The 19,215-nt window shown below is 35.0% G+C and overlaps 1 protein-coding gene across 1 annotated transcript; it reads right to left on the bottom strand.

The window, feature by feature from the left end:
• Window positions 1-12,389: 12,389 nt before the first annotated feature.
• On the bottom strand, window positions 12,390-13,385 carry LOC105629837 (uncharacterized). The gene is made up of 2 exons (XM_012211487.4): window positions 12,873-13,385; window positions 12,390-12,661 (listed from the first exon to the last, which is right to left on the bottom strand). Exons 1-2 carry the CDS (start codon window positions 13,333-13,335, stop codon window positions 12,639-12,641), a joined length of 486 nt encoding a protein of 161 aa, XP_012066877.1. The 5' UTR covers window positions 13,336-13,385; the 3' UTR covers window positions 12,390-12,638.
• Window positions 13,386-19,215: the final 5,830 nt, after the last annotated feature.

The raw sequence follows: 19,215 nt of genomic DNA, 5'->3' as shown, positions 1-19,215 counted from the left end.
TGGTTGAAATTTGACTGGCATGTGAAGAGGGTATCCAAAGTATCTTGTGAAAATGGTAGGAATTTGTTGGCAACTTTTGACTCAAATTCAGAATTTCTTGTTTGGCACGGGCATGCGGCTTGGCACGGTCTGGGGCGTGCCAGGCTCTAGAAGTCTAGAGGCTTCAGCACGGGCCGTGTTTGTTTAGCATGGTCAGGATAAGCTTCCGCGCACGGGCGTGCGCTTGGACACGGCCTGAGGCGTGCGCACCTCTGGAAATCTGGAAGTTGTGAAGCACGGGCGTGTTTAAGCAGCACGGGCCAAGTCTCTTTCTCCATTGCGCGCACGAGCGTGCTCCTCGGCACGGCCTGGGGCGTGCATCTCTCTGGAAGTCCAAGGCATTTGAGGCACGGGCGTGCGCCTTAGCATGGGCTGAGGCGTGCACCCTCTGGCTCTTTTGCTTTGATTTGCCTTGTGTTTGGCACGGCCGTGCGCCTTAGCATGGGCTGGGGCGTGCTAATCATGTTTTGCCTTATTTTTGTCCTTTTCTTGCAAAATCCTACACTTTTCCTAGAAAAATCAAGTGAATTGTGTTTCAAGGAAGCTTTTAAATAAAAACATAACAATATTATAAAAACTAATTTAGATAAATAAAAATTGCTAGAAATCTTAGTAGAAATTATAATAAAAACATTATAAAAATTAACACTATCAAATTTCCCCAAACTTAAACTATTGCTTGTCCTCAAGCAATAAATTTCCCTTAAAATAGTATGGAATAATTATTCACGACTTTAATAAATATCCAAATTATTAACATAAGAATAAATTATATATGTCCTATGTTAATTATTTTTGGCCAAAATTAATAGAACATATTCTTTTTATTAAACATGAGTAAAGAACACTTTTGTTTCCTTCTTTAAAATAGCAAGTATTTAGTACAAATTTAGCCTACATGTAATATTTCTCATCTCAAGATATTTTTAGGTAGCCTATTTCTATTACCTAAATTGGTTGCATTTTATGCTCCATACCATGTCTCATCTTTTGCCTCTTTTGTGGTTGCATTTTATGCTCCATACTACTTTGTTTAGAACGGATTTTCGTTATTCCTTCAATCTTTCTTTTTCTCTCATAATACCTTGATCCTTTATTGATTTAAAACATACATGTAATATGGCTTTAGTGTCTCTTGTCTTTCTATACAAGTTAGGATTCAAAATTTTCTAAACAAAAGGTTAAATCAAAGAAGTATGTTAAAAATATAAATTTGGTTAAAAACAATTAACTTTGGAAACACTATTAATTTATTCAAAGGTTAATGAAATTTAGATAAATTTTAAATGTTGATCATAATTATTCCATACTTATTTGATTAAAACAAAACAAAAACTTTGTTTAGATAAAATGTCTTCCCCCAACCTAATGGAGCACATTGTCCTCAATGAGCTAGATGCAATTCCCCAAACTTATGAAATATTTAAGAAAGACTAAGGAGGGGAGAAAAGTACCATTGTTGATGTGAGACAATGCGACGTGCATCCAAGCTATGATGGAAGAAACATACGAAAAATAGAACCAAAATATTGAAATTGAAAAATGATTAAAAATCCAAATATGCAACTGCAACTAACCGAAATCGTAAGTATTCAAACAAAACCAATGTGAAATATTCAACAAACAGAAATATAAGAGAGAATAACCAAAATAATATGAAAAATATCAGGCCTCTGGTGGAGGAGGTGGAGGGGGCTGAAGCAAGTGAAGAATAGTCTGAAGCTGACCCTGCATAGTGTCGAGGCAAGAATCGATACTGCCCTGTGTGATCTCAAGTGACTTGAAACGATCAGTGATCATGGACTCCATGCCAGTAAGTCGAGTGTCGAATACATCCATGCGAGAGAGCATTCGTGCAAGCACCTCATCATTGGACACAGTGGAAGTGCCCTGGAAAGAAGGTCCAGCTCCAAAAGTACCTGCACCAAAACTAAAACCAGGGGCAGGAGGTGGCTGATCCTCTGCAATGTTAGCTGCTGCAGGTGTGTCATCGTCGGTAGTTTCTGCTGGAGCACTTATAACTCGGTATGAATCTCCACACTTCTCCACAATCCTCATATGGATCATCATATCGATATCTATCCTGGTGCCTCTGCCTCCACTAAGACTGTCATAAATAGGTCGAGCCGGGTTCCACACCCTCAAATAGGTAGCAATGCGTGTGACAAAACTACCCATCATGATGGCCCCCTTATCTGCGCGTGCCACTCGAGCCTATTTTTGTCCCAACCAGTAACCCACATTTAATAAGACCCCGTGTTTTATGGCCCATAGAAAATATAGCTCATTTTGCCCTAAAACTCTGTCACTTTCACTGCGGCCAAATATGGTACTGACAAAAAATTTGTGTATATACCTTAAAGCAGGACTTTTCAGTTTGGAGGCCTTAGAGATCCTAGGGTTATAACCGGTCTCTCTTGTTAGTTCATTCCACCTATCGGAATCAAAAGAATCTGTGGGTAGTTGTGTAGCTGCATTCTCAGTGGGAAAACCAAAAATGTGACTCAATTCATCTATTGATAGTTCAAAATCTCTACCCAGCAGACGAAACTGAACAAAATTTCGAACACATCCGATTGGAAATCTGATGAGAGAAGAATAGGAACTTAAAAATTCTAAGGTCAGCGGGGCATACACCGGATCTTTCATTGCAATAAAATCGCCCCATCCTACACGCCTCAATGGCTCTATTACATTATCCTTAAGTCCTACCATTGACAAAGCATCCTCATCGATAAATTTATTCGGCAAAATAGGGCGTGAGGAGAGTTTGTGATATTTGTCGAGTTGCTCGGGAGATGTCGTTTCGAACGGAGGCAATGGTGGACTATCAGATGGTGGAGATGCGGTGGAAGAGCGATAGGAGCGGCATCCAGCTGCTACAGATGAAGCCGGTCTGCTTCTTTTGTACCTAGGAGGCATGATTATGAAAAAAAATGAAGAAAAATTTAAGTTTTTATGTTTGTTTGGGAGGAAAAACGAGAGAAAATGAGAGAGGATGAGAGAAAATGCAACTGGCGGCTAGGGCGTGCGCGCTGGATTAGGGCGTGCCATTTAAATAGAATAGCGCGCACGGGCGTGCGGTTCAGCACGGTCCGGACCGTGCGCGCTCCTGGAAGTCTAGTTGATAGCGCGCACGGGCGTGCGCCTGCACACGGCCCAGGGCGTGCGCGCATCCTTCCTGCAGGGCAGAACTGAACTTACCTGGCACGGGCGTGCGAAGCTGCACGGCTATGGGCGTGCAAGCCTCTGGAAGTCTTAGCGCAAACGGGCACGGGCCTGCGCCTTAGCACGGTCTGAGGCGTGCGCGTGTTTTTCCTGCAAGGCAAAGACTACTTACCTTGCACGAGCGTGCCAATGGTTTTGCCAGGGGTGTGCGATGTGGCACGGGCGTGCTAAGTAGCACGGTTTTAGGCGTGCAACCCTCTGATTCTCAATTTTCAAATTTTTCTTTGAGCACGGTCGTGATTAATTTACACACCCAGGGCATGCTGCCTTTTTAACTCTTAGCTATCCCTGAAAACTGAATAAAATAAACAACAAACACATAAACAAAACAAAAATCAAAATTTGAATGGGTTGTCTCCCATAAGCACTTTTGTTTAACGTCGTTAAGTTCGACAGACTGAACCTGATCCAAGCTAAGCAAGACTGATAGCGGTTTTAACGGGATCAAAATTTCCACCTTGATAAACCTTTAAACGGTGAGCGTTAACCTTGAAACTTTGGTCACCATCCATTATCTCAACTGCTCCATGTGGGAAAATTTCTTTAATCGTGAATGGGCCGAACCATCTTGAGCGCTATTTTCCGGGAAAGAGGCGGAGTCCAGAGTTGTAGAGTAATACCTGTTGGCCTACCCTTAGATTCCGAAGGATGATATGCTTATCATGCCACTTTTTTGTGCGATCTTTATAGATTTTGGCATTTTCATAAGCGTGGAACAGCATTTCATCCATCATATTTAATTGAAGCAACCTCTTTTGACCAGCTTCCTTGGTATCAAAGTTGAGGAATTGGATTGCCCAATATGCTTTGTGTTCAAGCTCGACAGGGAGGTGACAAGCCTTACCGTATACCATTCGATATGGGGACATGCCAATTGGTGTTATGAATGCAGTTCTGTAGGCCCAAAGAGCATCATTGAGCTTCTTGGACCAGTCCTTCCTTGATTGGCCAACTGTTGTCTCCAAAATCTTTTTAATTTCCCGGTTCGTGACTTCTACTTGCCCACTCGTTTGAGGATGATATGGGGTACCTACACGGTGAGTAACACCATATATGGAAAGTAGGGAGTCAAGGTACTTGTTACAGAAGTGCTTACCTCCGTCTGTGATTATTGCTCTTGGAGTACCATGTCGTGTGAAGATATATTTCTTAATGAAGCTCATCACGCTTTTGGCATCGTTATTGGGTAGGGCAACAGCTTCTGCCCATTTTGACATGTAGTCGACTGCTACTAGGATGTATTAGTTTGAGTATGATGATGGAAAAGGTCCCATGAAGTCCAAACCCCAAACATCAAAGATTTCAACTTCAAGTATGCTATTCAAGGGCATCTCATGTCTCTTCGAAATGTTACCTAACCTCTAACAACGATCACAAAGACGAACATAGTTAAAAGCGTCTTTAAATAGATTAGGCCAATATAAACCGCTTTCCAATACACGCGCTACTGTCTTGTTGGCTCCAAAATGCCCTCCACATTCCATTGAATGGCAGAATTTAAGGACACTTTCCATTTCACTTTCCAGTATACACCGCTAGAATAGCTGATCACTACAATATTTGAACAAAAAGGGCTCCTCCCAATAGTAGTATTTGATATCATGGAAGAATTTTTTCTTTTGTTGATAAGAAAAATTTGGAGGAGTGATTTTGCAAACAAGATAGTTGACTATATCAGCATACCAGGGAGCTTGAGTATTTACCATTAGCAAAAGTTGCTCATGGGGAAAGCTTTCATTGATTTGTAGTTCGGTTGTATCCTCTTCTCCCAATTCTAACCTGGAAAGGTGGTCAGCTACTAGATTCTCGGTTCCCTTTTTGTCATGAATTTCTATATCAAATTCCTGCAATAAGAGAACCCAACGAATTAGTCTCGGTTTTGCATCTTTTTTTTCTAGCAAATATTTGATGGCTGAATGATCTGTGTAAACTATTGTTTTGGCTCCAATTAAGTAGGCTCTGAATTTGTCAAAAGCAAAAACAATAGCTAACAATTCTTTTTCAGTAGTTGCATAATTCAATTGCGCATCATTCAATGTGCGACTAGCATAATAGACAACATGAAACTTCTTTTCCTTTCTTTGCCCAAGAACGGCTCCAACAGCATGATCACTAGCATCACACATTAGTTCAAACGGAAGAGTCCAATCTGGTGTAGTGATGATAGGTGCTGAGATCAACTCCTTCTTTAACCTGTTAAAAGCATATAAACACTCTTTGTCAAAATTAAAAAGAACATCTTTAACTAATAAATTACAAAGAGGTTTTGTGATTTTCGAGAAGTCCTTGATAAACCTTCTGTAGAACCCTGCATGACCAAGAAAACTTCTTATTCCTTTCACTGAGTTAGGAGGAGGAAGTTTTTCAATTACCTCGATTTTGGCTTTGTCTACTTCAATTCCCGCTTGGGAGATCTTATGCCCTAAGACAATACCTTCACTAACCATAAAGTGACATTTTTCCCAATTTAAAACAAGGTTAGTGTCTTCGCATCGTTGCATTACTAGAGATAAATTATGAAGACATGTATCGAAAGAAGAACCAAATACAGAAAAGTCATCCATAAATATTTCAATAGATTTCTCAACCATGTCAGAAAATATGGACATCATGCATCTTTGGAAGGTTGCAAGAGCATTGCATAGTCCAAAAGGCATTCTCCTATAGGCAAAAGTGCCATAAGGACAAGTGAAAGTAGTCTTTTCTTGATCTTCAGGAGCAATAGGTATTTGAAAGTATCCTGAATAGCCATCCAAGAAACAGTAGAAAGGATAACCTGCAAGTCTTTCAAGCATTTGATCAATAAAGGGTAAGGGAAAGTGGTCTTTACGTGTTGCTTTGTTCAATTTTCTGTAATCTATGCACACACGCCAACCTGTGACTGTTCTAGTGGGAATCAATTCGTTATTTTCATTAGAGATAACAGTCATACCTCCCTTTTTTGGCACAACTTGAATAGGACTTACCCAACTACTATCGGAGATTGGATAGATAATGCCAGCATCTAGAAGTTTTATGATTTCAGCCTTTACTACCTCCGTCATGTTTGGATTCAATCGTCTTTGATGTTCAATTGAAGGCTTGTAGTCTTCTTCCATTAGGATTTTATGCATGCATACAATCGGGCTTATCCCTTGTAGATCAGAAATTGACCATCCTATTGCTTTCTTGTGCTTCCGAAGAACCTGCAACAACCCTTCCTCTTGATCAAGCGTTAAGTGAGAGGAAATAATAACAGGAAAAGAGTTATTCTCACCTAGAAAGGCATGCTTCAAATGAGGAGGAAGCTGCTTCAGTTCTTGTTTGGGTAGTGTATCTTCTTTTTCTTTTTCTTCTGTATTATTATTATTATCTACGCTATATAAAGTGTTCTATACACATGTATCAACTACATCTATTCTAAAGCAATCATCGCAGTCCATAGGAAATTTACAAGATTTTAACACATCAAAAACAACTTCTTCTAGACCTACTCTCAATGTTAGTTTCCCATCATGTACATCAATTAGAGCTCTTGCAGTTGCAAGAAAAGGTCTTCCAAGGATCAATGATCCTTCTCTTCCTTCATCAATGTCCAGGATGACAAAATCAACTGGAAAAATGAATTTTCCTACCTTGACTAGTACGTCCTCTACAATTCCTTTGGGGTATTTGATCGATCGATCGGCCAATTGTAGAGACATCCTTGTTGGCTTGAGCTCTCCCATACCTAGCATTTTAAAGACTTCATAAGACATTAGATTTATGTTAGCTCCTAAGTCAGCTAAAGCCTTTTCAAAATTTAAATTTCCAATATTACAGGGAATAGAAAAACTCCCTGGATCTTTAAGCTTGGGTGGCAATTTATTTTGAATGATCGCACTACATTCTTCAGTCAGTTTCACCATTCCTTGGTCATCAATCTTTCTTTTCTTGCTCAAGATTTCTTTTAAGAATTTTGCATAGCTTGGCATTTGAGCAAGAGCTTCAGCAAAAGGAATGTTTATTTGAAGCTTTTTGAAGACATCAAGAAATTTCATGAAGCTTTGGTCATCTTGCGTCTTTTTCAACCTTTGCGGGAATGGAACGGGTGGAACATAGGGTTTTACCACTTCTTTCTCCACTAGATCGATGATAGGTGCCTTTTTTTTCTTCTTCTTTTTCCTTCTCTTTTCTGGGTTTGTCCTCTAACTCTCTACCACTCCTCAAGGTGATGGCTTGTACCTGCTCTTTGGGATTTTTCTCAGTGTTACTAGGTAACGTACCTTAAGGTCTAGCTGCCATCATGTTTGCAAACTGTTCCATTTGGATCTCCAAATTTCTTATTGCAGCTTGTTGGATTTTGTTATGTTCTCTTGTTTCGTTCATGAAATCCATATGCGATTTTGAAAGGGCAGTAAGAAGATCATCATGAGACTTTTTCTCAGGAGGCAAGAAACCTGGTGGTGCATTTAAAGTGTTGTTAGAATTACCATATGAAAGATTTGGATGATTTCTCAACCTGTTATCATAAGGATTTGAATATGGGTAATTTCTCCTTTGTTGGTTCATCACATAATTTACTTGCTCCAAAGTTTGTGGATGTGCAAAATCTAACATGCATTCTCCAACTCCATGCGGTTCGTTGCATCTGTCACAAGTTTGCATGATGGAGTTCACAGATTTAGCGGTTAGCAAGTCTAGCTTTCTTACCATGTTGTCTACCTTTGCATTCAGTGCTGTGATGGCATCAATTTCATAGATGAGGCTGTGCAGAAAAAACCCTCTCCTCTCCTCTTCTTTTTTGTTTTTCCTCACACGGTTTCTAATGTGTGTGTCAATCACATTGCAGCCAAAAATATGATAAATATGGTTATTAGTTGAGAGGCAAAATTGTAAAACAATAATTAGTTTAGTGGACTTCAAAATATGGGCTTTTACCACATAGGAAGGGAACCCAAACCACCCAACAAATGAAACGTCTACATCTTGACAGATATAACACCTCAAGCTTTGGGGCTTGAAATGAGTCCGAAATTCACAATAAAGACCGAGAGTTGCGAAGGTCCATAACTTTCAAACTTTTAAAAGGCTGTAATAGAAAGACCAAGAATATGAATGATTAAAATTTGATGTTTAATTTATATTTGTTATGGAAAAGAAATAATAAATTTCACTCTCATCAAATCAATTTTATAAAATTTAACTCAATTAAGTCCCATCTTATTATGTTATACTTGATGTTCATTTACACCAAATAGAAAAGTATTAAACTTTAGGAAGTACAGCAAAACTTTAAAAATGCAGTACCTTACTATCTCCTTTCCACAGTTGTTCGAGCTGGCTGTAAGGCAAGCGAAGTTGTACAAGATTATTTGGGCAAAACTTCAACGGCAAAGATTTCAAAGGGTAAAAATGCCAAGATAAATATCTTAGCTGTTCCGGAAGAAAATCAAGGCCATCAGGCAAAATCCATTTGGCATTGATTCCGAGGAATCTAAGATTAGGCATCTTCGTGAAAGTTTTGGAACTTATCTTAATAGCTCCAGGATTCAACATTTCAAACGAAATGCACTCAATCTTATCAGTTCCCTGATAAATGAACAAATGAAAATAGGTAATTGAGTAGAAAATATTTAAAATTAAAAGCTATTGGAATCATCACTAATTATGTGGAGAGGTAAGTTCAAATTCCAATTATTCAAATATAAAAAAAACAACAAAAGAAAAATGTAGCAAATTTTGCTCCTTACTGTATTTGTTTGGAATACATGAGAAATGTCCTCAGGATTCCACAACCTACTACGTCCTCCAAGCTGTTTGCATTCCTCATTTACAATCTCCTTTCCCATTTGTTTTAGTAAGTTGTGCATTTTTACTTTGCTTCCTGAAATGGTTATGAGAGATTTATCATCGAGACTCCTTATTCCACATCTCGCAAAGAAACCAAAACTGTCTATTATTTTTTCGATTCCAGATTTTTCTCCTCCCGCAAAGAAACATGCAATATCCAGAAATATACTCTGCTCATTTCTATCTAACCCATCATAACTTATTTTTAGAACATCTTGAATTCTCTTGTTCGGGATGCTTTTCAATTTGAGCAACTGGCTCTCCCAGTACTCTTTCTCCTTGCCATAAAGGCTCGAGCCTAAAACTTTTAGTGCTAATGGATTGCCTTGAGCATAACTTGTCACCTGCTGGGATAGCACAACATATCCTTCTTTCGCTTCATTTTGATGGAAAGCGTGCAAGCTAAAGAGTTGAGAAGCTTCCTTATAAGTTAATCCCTCAACCTGATAAATATGTTCTTCATGACAAACATTTTTAAGTACTTGTCTATCTGTAGTAGTTATAATGATTCTACTTCCCTTACGGTACAAACTACAGTTTCCAGTTAAGAGATGTAAATCGTTTGAATCATCAACGTCATCAAAAATAATAAGAACTTTCTTACGTTGCAGCCTCCTCAAAATCCAGTCAGCTCTTGAACATCAGTTGGATCTACACGGTAAAAAACCGGTAAAACTATTTGCCCTGACTTTTCTCTGCATTCATTTATCACAACAAGCTCGTCCAAGCACCATGGAGAATCTGCATAGTTTTTGGAGAATATGACAATTGAAATACATGATTCTTGAATTGTTTGCTTGAGGGCTGGTGTTATTTCAGTTCCTTTTTGAAGGTTTTTGTCCTTGAAGGTATCGATTCTTTTTCCTTCAAAGATTCAAATAGAAAGGAGAGAAAACCGTCGCGGATGTCTTTGCCTCTGAAATTAATATAATTCATTGATAATAATATTAAAAATTATAAACAATCATATAAACTAGATGTAGAATTTTATTTGTAGTGTGGGATTCGCTAATATTTTAATAAACTAAAATAATTCATTTTCTTTTAAATAATAAAATTAAAATTAAAAAATATAATATTAGATCTCTCCGGTTGGAATTGATCTCGACAAAAGATATAAATTTTACCTAGTCTGTTGATTGATATGGATGTCAAAATAGTAACTCCTCTAGATCTTCTATAACTGGATTATTTTTTCAAGAATTTGTAATATATAAAGAACACATATGAGTTTCTATGATTATACATCAATAACATCAATAACGGAACAAACCTGAACAAACAAAGAAATAGCGGAGAAAAATGATACTCTGCAGTTTCATTATTATGTAAAAAGTAAAGTACACGAAAGGAATCTATTACAACTAGTTAAGCTAGTTATTACACTTTTACATAAATAACCTTCTAACTAACAACTATTTACATATTTTTTCAAAGACGCACTACTAAGCTTTATTGATTGAAAATTCCTATCTGCAAATCAAAATCTAAAATCTCTAACGTGTAACATATAAAAGTATGGAAATCTACTAAGCTGAGATTTCCATAAAATAAAAATCCTAGGTTGGAATCGTGTGGTAGATGGTAGAGATTTATGATAGCTGAACTTTGTCAGATTCTCATTGTGGCTCTTAAACTTTGCGAGGATCCATCATGATTATATATTTTCATATTTCAATAATAATTATGTCCTTCACCAAAATGAGATGTGAAAGTGTGGGATCATAATTGAACTCTGCGAAGTTATTTCATTTTGATGAGGGGCATAGTTATTATTAAAACATGACAGTGCAATGTTATAATTGTACTCTGTAAAAATTAAGTTGTCACAAAAATAATCGCTGAAAATACATGGTCAAATTTATGCAATACGCCAGTAATAAGGCGAAAACATGCCATCCTAGCTCATTTCATGTTGACACACGTGCACAAGATAAAATATATAAAAACTTTTCAATCATTGCTAAAGCAGTAATGCCAAACTAATCTTCAAAATGAGGGGAAAGAATTAATAACTGAAAGTTGAGTGAAAATTACTATCTTATTTCTTTTTCCTAATATTTAGGGTGTATTAGATTAAAACTCTGTTAGATTTTAAAATATTTTAAAATTTCAATGATATTCAATCTAGATTTTTTTTTTTTTGGAGTTTATCAAAATTTTATAGTATTCAATTTAGATTCTTGTAAAATCTATAAAAATCTAATGGTATTAATTATTACTTTTTAAAAGTCCATATAAATTTGATGATATTCAAAACATTATTGATCTGAAAGCATTCTATAAAATTATTAATTTCAAGTATAAAAATAGAAGAGTCATTGACAAATCCATCCTCACACCCAAAGATTTTAAAAATCTTTTAAAATCTAACAGAATCTTAATCCAATACACCAATTAAGGTGTAAAATAATATTTTAATTTTTGGATTAATTTCAAATTAATTCATGTGCTGAGAATTTGATATTTTGACGAAAAGTAATATTAATAATGCTGCAAATTTTTCATAATTAATTTGATTATTTTCTAGAATTTTTATGGGTTGATCTCAATAAAATATTGATTGAATCAAATAAAAAAAATAGAAAAGCTTTGAAATAGTTGAAGGACTGAAGAATGCAGTCTACTGTTGTTGTGGCCAGACCGCCAGGCTCCATGAGCTGCAGGAGACGGGCCGTGCATTGGGCCTGTCTCAATGTGTGTGCCTCCTTGCACGAGCTTCGATAGCCGGCGCAAGTCCTGGCGATGGTTGTGAGTTTTCAATGAGACAATCGTCGTTCAGTTAAGGGACGAGAAGCTCATTGTTTTTCGACCACATCGCGATTGTTCTAGGAGCGGGGATGGCCAGCAGCGATGCTGGTCATTCCAAGACTTTCACTGTCGACGGCGGTAAGATTAATTTTAACAAAGAAGAAAACGATTTTGGAAAAAAATTACACATTTTGCTTTTTAGTCCCTCATTGTTTTTCAATTTTTCAATTGGACTTAAAAGTCTTTTAATTTATTTAATTAGGTCTTGAAATTAATTTTTATTGGATATATAAAAATTATTGTAATTTCATCAAATTCAATCAAAATCTATAAAAAGAAGTCCCACCAATCCCATAAAACTTTATGTAAAATTCCAGTGGAATTTGTGAAAATCTTAGAAAATCCATCAATTCTATCAAATTCAACAATTCTTTTAAACTCTAATATGATTATAATTTAATACACCTTCCTTAACATTTTCCGTTATAATATCATTTTCGCTATAAATAATAAAAATATTATTTTAATTAGGTCAAAATACTAAAACGCTGTAATAAATGTCATTGTCAAATAGGGACTAAAACAACAAATTTTATAAGAAACGTTAAATTACTTTTACCGTTAATGAAAATTAAATTCCAACTATGAAGAGTAATTAATGTATTTAAATAGTGCTCTTATTTAATCTTTTTTCAGGGCCAATATTAATTACTAGGATAACATGTCCAGTAATATCAGAGACTGTCATCACTTCAAACTCTTGGCTTCTTCCTGCGTCTCCACTTCCATTCCAAATGGATCACATTCTTCTAATCATATGCTTCATTAGTCTCTGCCATTAAAGAATTAATATTATTATACTGCTTTGGAAGAAAAACACATAAATGATAAATAAAGAGATGAGCTCCAATGGTTTTGTATACAATTTTCTACAATTTTTTAAAACTAAACAAGGCCTGTGCATCTAATTCAAAGTTTTCAAGCCTGGATTTAATTTGAATTAGTGAAATTAGTACTTTGTGGAAGTTGTTTTAATGGCTTACCTTGAGGGAATTCCAGCTCTCTTAGCATTGTATGGACAAATTCTTCCACAACAAATGGCTTGTTTGTGTCAATATTGAGCTTAGGGACACTATCAATGGCACCAACACCATCATTTGGAGATTCACAATCAATTATAAGTAAACCTGCCCCATTTGAACTTGCCAATTGCAGCAAATTTTCAAAATGGGTGTGTTTGGATAGGACACTATTGATTATAACATTGAGCTTCAAACTAAGTTGGGTTGACGAGAGTTGAAAAATAATTTCGAAAGGCAGATCATCATCATAAGACTCATCAGTGGAGTTTTCAAGAGCTAGAATGATATCTGCTTCATCGAAAAGAGGACATCGAAGAAAGTTGGCTAACTTAATGGCTATTTCACTCTTTTTATTGTTTGAAGGACCTTTGATGGCTATAATCAATGGAAAATTCAATTGATGTTTGCCATTCTTGAATTCCATTTTTCTATTTTTACTTATTCTCTAGTTTTGGTGACACCAATGATATATTTAATTCAATTGCACCCCATATTTAAATTGTTGAACTTTCATACACTTTTTAGTTTAATATTCTTAAATTGTGTTTTAGCATAGCATCTTTTAGACTTTACCATGTTGGAAAGCAAAGTGTAATGTTCTATGGAATAACTGAATGTTTGGCATTTTAGGATTCTTTTATTAATCATAGGGATTTATAATCATGTGGAATTGTGATTAAATCACTCATACAAGCCTGATATATAATTTAGGTATAAAATTTCATATGTGGTTACTTTGAATTGAGTGAAGAAGGGGTTTTTAGAGAAAAAAAAAAAAAAACAATGAAAAAATCATTTATAGTTACAATATGGATGACTTAAATTTTTTTTTTAAATTTTCTTATGAAAATGATTTTAATCCTTATAGAAAAATTACATTTGCCCCACTAAAAGTTTTAAAAAAATTTCATTTGGCCTCCCTAAAATAATTATCCTTGCTCCGCCTCTCTCTGTGTATATATATATATATATATATATATATATATATATATATATATATATAAACATATACATAGTATATATATATGTATGTATATATGATAAAGTTATATTAAGTGTCTAAACTTTCCCTTTTTTTTTTCTATTTTGGTTTTTTAACGGAAGACACTAGTAATTAAATGTCTAAACTTTTTAAATTTACAATTTAGCGTGGACCCTAATAAATTAACTGATTTCTTTTTAATTACCAAAGATAGATTCGGTCTCATTGATAAAAGAAGAAATGACTTCATAGGTAAGTTTTAAAGTCATTGCAGCAAAGAACAACTAAAGAACAAAGAATATGCCTTCATTGAAATATTTACAAAAGGAAGCAAGAGATAGCAAAGTTAAAGGTGAGATATCATTACATATAGTAACATTTTTTCCCCTTATCTTAAAAGGTTATTCACATTTGTCTATGAAACTAAAGTCTAACAAAAAGAAAGAACAACGAACTAACCCAATCGTAGTGAAAGTGGTTTATGAGTAAAATCTAAAAGTCCCAAGCTATAATTAACAAAAAGAAAATGCACAAGAGCTACACAAATTAAAATATTAAAACTTACATATTAAAGGGATAATGTTATTTTTAGTGTCTTTACTTGTCTTTTTTTTTTTTTTTTATTTTGGTGTCTGAATGGAAAATAATGATAATTAAGTATTTAGACTTGCATTTTTTTTTTCAATTTAATGTCTCCTGATGAGGTGGACAGCCAGATTATCTAATGGAATGAAGTGGGGTCTACATATGCCTACTTGTCCACTCATTTTGCCTGACATTTAATCCATATAAGCTGTCCAATGTGGCAAACATGGTCCAATTATCCATTTAACCTCATTTATCCTCATCTTAAACGTTATTCACGATAAATAGGAAATAAACAACTGATAAACGATTGCAGAGAAACAAATTCGATAAAATCACCTCGAATGTTGTGGGAACTAGATGTAGCAAGAAACAATGAAACGAGATGTCAATTACTTTTAAAAAATGATATGATCTCGATTGGATAATTCGATTTTAGTTATCGAATTGAGTATTAGGAATCGTTAAAAACGAGTGATTAACCCTTTGAGCAAAACACATCAATTGCAAGGTATTTTCAATGGAGGAAAAAGACAACCTGTAAATCTGATGTTTTAAAGAAGACGAAGGAGAAGACAAAACACGTGCCATAGCTTCAACCATGGCAACTGGAATAAGTGCTAATCCCGTAAATTACACCAAATTCCATGTTCAAAATAAAAAATTAAATGAATAAGAAAATTTAATGTATAAACCAAGTAGCCTCTAAAGCCCACTTGAATTTTAAGTGCATCAAAATCCTCATGGCATCCGTGGCCACTTTGAGACAACATGCATTTGCAGAAGAGAGAGAGTGAGTAAAATGGAGAAGAGAATGCGTAGCTTTGTACAGTGAGAGAGAGAGGAAGAAGGAAGTTATACGATCAAAAGTGTTGAAGCCTTGAAGGTGAAAATTTGACAGGATAATATATGGAGTAGAATACTTTTCCAATCACTTATTTTCAAAGAACACGCCTTTGTTTGCTTGTGAATTAGGAAAATAACAATTTTTAGCTGTAAAAAATGAGGTTAAATGGGCTTGTTTTGTCACACTACATATGAGCAGCCTATAGAATGTACTTGAAATAAACATCTCAAATCATAGTTCATGAATGGTATGACAATGGTAGGATCAGATAAAATATTTAGGGTGCCTAAATATTTTTCAAATTTAGGAGCAGAATTGAAAAATTCACTATTTTATAGATAAAATGTAAAAATTTCTATAGTTATTGCTGGCGACTCCCTAATTTCGCTATTTTATATATATATATATATATATATATATATAAATTTTTAAGTCGTAAAAAAAATTTTAAATTTTTTGAAAAAAAAAATGTCAATGTAAAAAAGAATTCTTTTTTATTGAAGTTTTTTGTTCGATTAGAAAAAAAAATTCTTTTCCATGAAATAGGAAAATATTAAAAAATTAAAATGTTGGACTCATAATATAATTCTCATAATATTTTTCAAATAAGATTCACTAAATTAATGATAATTTTTAGGTAAAAAGAATTCAAAATCCAAATATTTGACAAAATAAAAAAGTATTTGGTGAAGGAAGACTGAGAAGTTATACCCAATCTCCGAAAGCATTCCAAATTCTCTATTCAGAAAAAAAAGATATAAATTTAATAATTTAGTGCCAGTTCTCATCTTGAAAGTCAGACAAGGGCAAGTGTTTCAAATAAATTTATTTACACTTATCCAAATTTCGTCTCAACTCGTTTTGTCTAGAAATTCAAATCTTGTTCTGTCTCTTTATCTAAAATTTTTGTGGTTTTAGTTGTATTTGTCCTAATACTTGGTATCAGAGATATGATGCATGAACATCAAACCATGTGAATTTTCATAAAATTTGAGAAAAATTGCACGAATTTCGTTAAATTTTCTTGAATCCATGTGAATTATTTTGTTGGTTTTGGGATGGATTCTTTGTTTGTAATGTGTCTAAAGTAATTCGATTAAAAGAATACGTATTTTATAAAGGAACTGAAATTTTGATTTTGATTTTTTTTTTTTTTTTTTTTGGGTAAAATAGGTCACTAAGAGAAGTGAAAGAACGTTATTGGTTGTGGCGTCGTGAAATACACATCAATTGGGTTTATTATGATATGGTCATCCGTATTTCTTTTTTTTTTTTAAAAAAAAAATGCAAATATCGTATATATTAATTGAATCAAAATGCAACACATTCAAAATAAAATCTGGAAAAACAATACCTTATTTTAGAAAACCAATCTCAGAAACAGCACTCGAGATAAGGGATGAGCATATTGATTCGCTGACTTTTTTATAAAATTAAAAGAGATAGAAAAAAACTATTGAGATAGAGTTTTATAATCCAAAATAAGAATTATTTGTACGAGTCTACTTCACAACCTGGATCACTAACAAACAATTTGACTCAAGCTCAATGCCAATCTAACCAAGCCTTTTCTCTTTCAGCCATGACAAAGCTTTCCGGACACCAATTGCTTTAGCTAGCAACGCATTATGAGCCCCTGTAACTGTCATTAACTTACCACCATGATTTACTCCCGTAGTATCACGAAGAATCCAGCACACTCCAACTTTATTGGATATTTCATCAAACGCGGCATCTATATTGCATTTCATACCTGACAAGACCAGAGGTTTCCATTTCGTTGGGAATGGCTATTGAACAACTTTGGATACCGTTTTGGAGACTTGAGTTATCTGCCATTCATCTAAGCATTGTTTTGCTCGAAAAATACCCTGCTGAGTATCAAGACATCTATGATCCCATACCACCTGGTTCCTATTCTTCCAAATTAGCCATAGGACACAAAACCACATCTCATGTTGTTGTTTATCAACCTTGTCCCGCATCACCAGTAACCTTTCCACACCCCTCCTTTTTGGATCTTCTATAATGAAGTCCACACGATCTTCATAATCCCCTGAGTATCCTTAGGCAGAGATATTATAGATACCTTCCTATGCACGCCTGCCATATTCATTCCCACCGGTACCCACTGGCACATAATTTGCGGAATAAACATGCTGATTGTCCTTCATGTGATCAGAGTCCATCGGAGATGGGCCACTTCCCTGGTCCCCGCCACCGTTGTTCACCATCGCCTCAGTCAAAAGCTATTTTTCACCGATATTGGATTGCCATCAATTTTCAACTCGCAAAAGCGGTTCGTATGCAAATTGTTCTCTAGTAATCCCTGGAAACTCCAACAACTTAGCACAGAATCGATCAGAGTGTCCTAAGTGACCACAAAAGAAACAGAAAGTAGCCAATCTTTCATATCTGAACAACACCCATAACCAGTCTCCTTTTGTCATCTTCATACATAGTCTGCGTTTCAATGGTTTAAGAACATCAATGGTAACCTTGATATGCATATAATCTTTCCAGAAAATAGAGTAGTTTCGTTGATCAGCCTCCATAAAAGACCCAATAAAATTCCCAACATCCTGGAAGGTTTTCTCCAACTTGCACCCCAATAGGGATACTTGTGAAGTTGAACCCAGAAATTTGCTTCTATCAATTCAACCTGTCGAGGATAAACACCCTTCGGTACATGCTTAAAAATAATCAGATTTTGAGAGAAATTCCATGGTCTGCCTTGTGCTACACATTCCAAGTCCACAACATGCATAAATTGGAAAACAAATGCATTATTACCTAAATCTTTCATTAGCATCCCTTTCACAGGCCTCCAAACCGCCGCCATAGTCAGTTTAAAAGCCAAAAATTGAATTGGTTTCTCTATGAAGATGCAACCTATAACACAAAGATTAGACTCTGTAGCCTCCTCATCTCCATTCTCCGACACATCCTTCCTAGCCTCCACTCCATTTTGACTTCCCTCCAAAGTCAAATTCGCATAGAAATCCGCAACCAAAGAAGATCCAGGGTTTGGTTTCGCGATGGTTTACTAAGGAAAAACGATGAAAAAGAAAGCAGCTTGTATGAAAACAAGAGAAAGTCGCACTTGTTTCTTAGAGAACAAGAGAAAAAAAAAGATCATAGAAATATTTATTACCAAAAAATCGAAAGCAACTTTATAAAAACAAAAAACATGGGTTTGGTTTAGTAAGAAAAAACGATGGAAAAGAAAGCAGCTTATATAAAAACAAGCACGCTCGGTCTGACTCGAACCCACAATCCTTTGATTAGAAGTCAAATGCCTTATCCATTAGGCCACGAGCGCCTGAATTTAATATGGATATTATATCCTTTTGTATTACTCATATATTTCACATCACAGTGTGGAATGACATTTTTCTATTGAAAAAGCAAGAAAAACAAAAACAAAGCATGCATGATTAGAAAGGAATATGAAGGAAAAAAACAACATTAATGTGGATCAATATTAATGCTTATCGAGCATGTGCTTAATTATTTAAATTCAATTATTTTGCTGATATATGTCCTTTCTTGCTTTTCTTTTCTTTTAACATGTTTAACATGTTTAATGATAAAATCACCTCCTTGTTTGCAAACGATCTAAACAAATCCCACCCAATAACTATTTTTGATATATATAAGATACTCAATGGATCAGGATTATAGTGGGAAGGACCAAGCTGATTTTATATATATATGTAATGTGAGAAAATCAATGGAACCGCGTTTTAGTTAACGGAAATATATTATTCGTTGGAATTATTTTTCTCATATTATAATGCTATTTACTTTTAAAGTAAAATAATTTATTTTATATTTCATATAATCATTTCACATCCCTTGCAGAGCATATTTATGTGTGAGATATATAA

Source organism: Jatropha curcas, chromosome 6 (genome assembly GCF_041381405.1).
Source record: "Jatropha curcas cultivar XTBG-Jc1 chromosome 6, XTBG_Jcur_1.0, whole genome shotgun sequence".
NCBI classification, from domain to species: Eukaryota; Viridiplantae; Streptophyta; class Magnoliopsida; order Malpighiales; family Euphorbiaceae; genus Jatropha; species Jatropha curcas.
The sequence above is the reverse complement of the archived record's forward strand: the minus strand, read 5'-3'. Positions and strand labels throughout refer to the sequence as shown.

What these genes read in the sequence shown, in the direction of transcription:
- LOC105629837 (XM_012211487.4), bottom strand. Translation starts at nt 13,335, where the DNA reads ATGGAATTCAAGAATGGCAAACATCAATTGAATTTTCCATTGATTATA. An exon ending in AGAGCTGGAATTCCCTCAAG is followed by an intron (nt 12,662 to 12,872) that starts GTAAGCCATTAA and finishes CTTTAATGGCAG; the next exon opens with AGACTAATGAAGCATATGAT.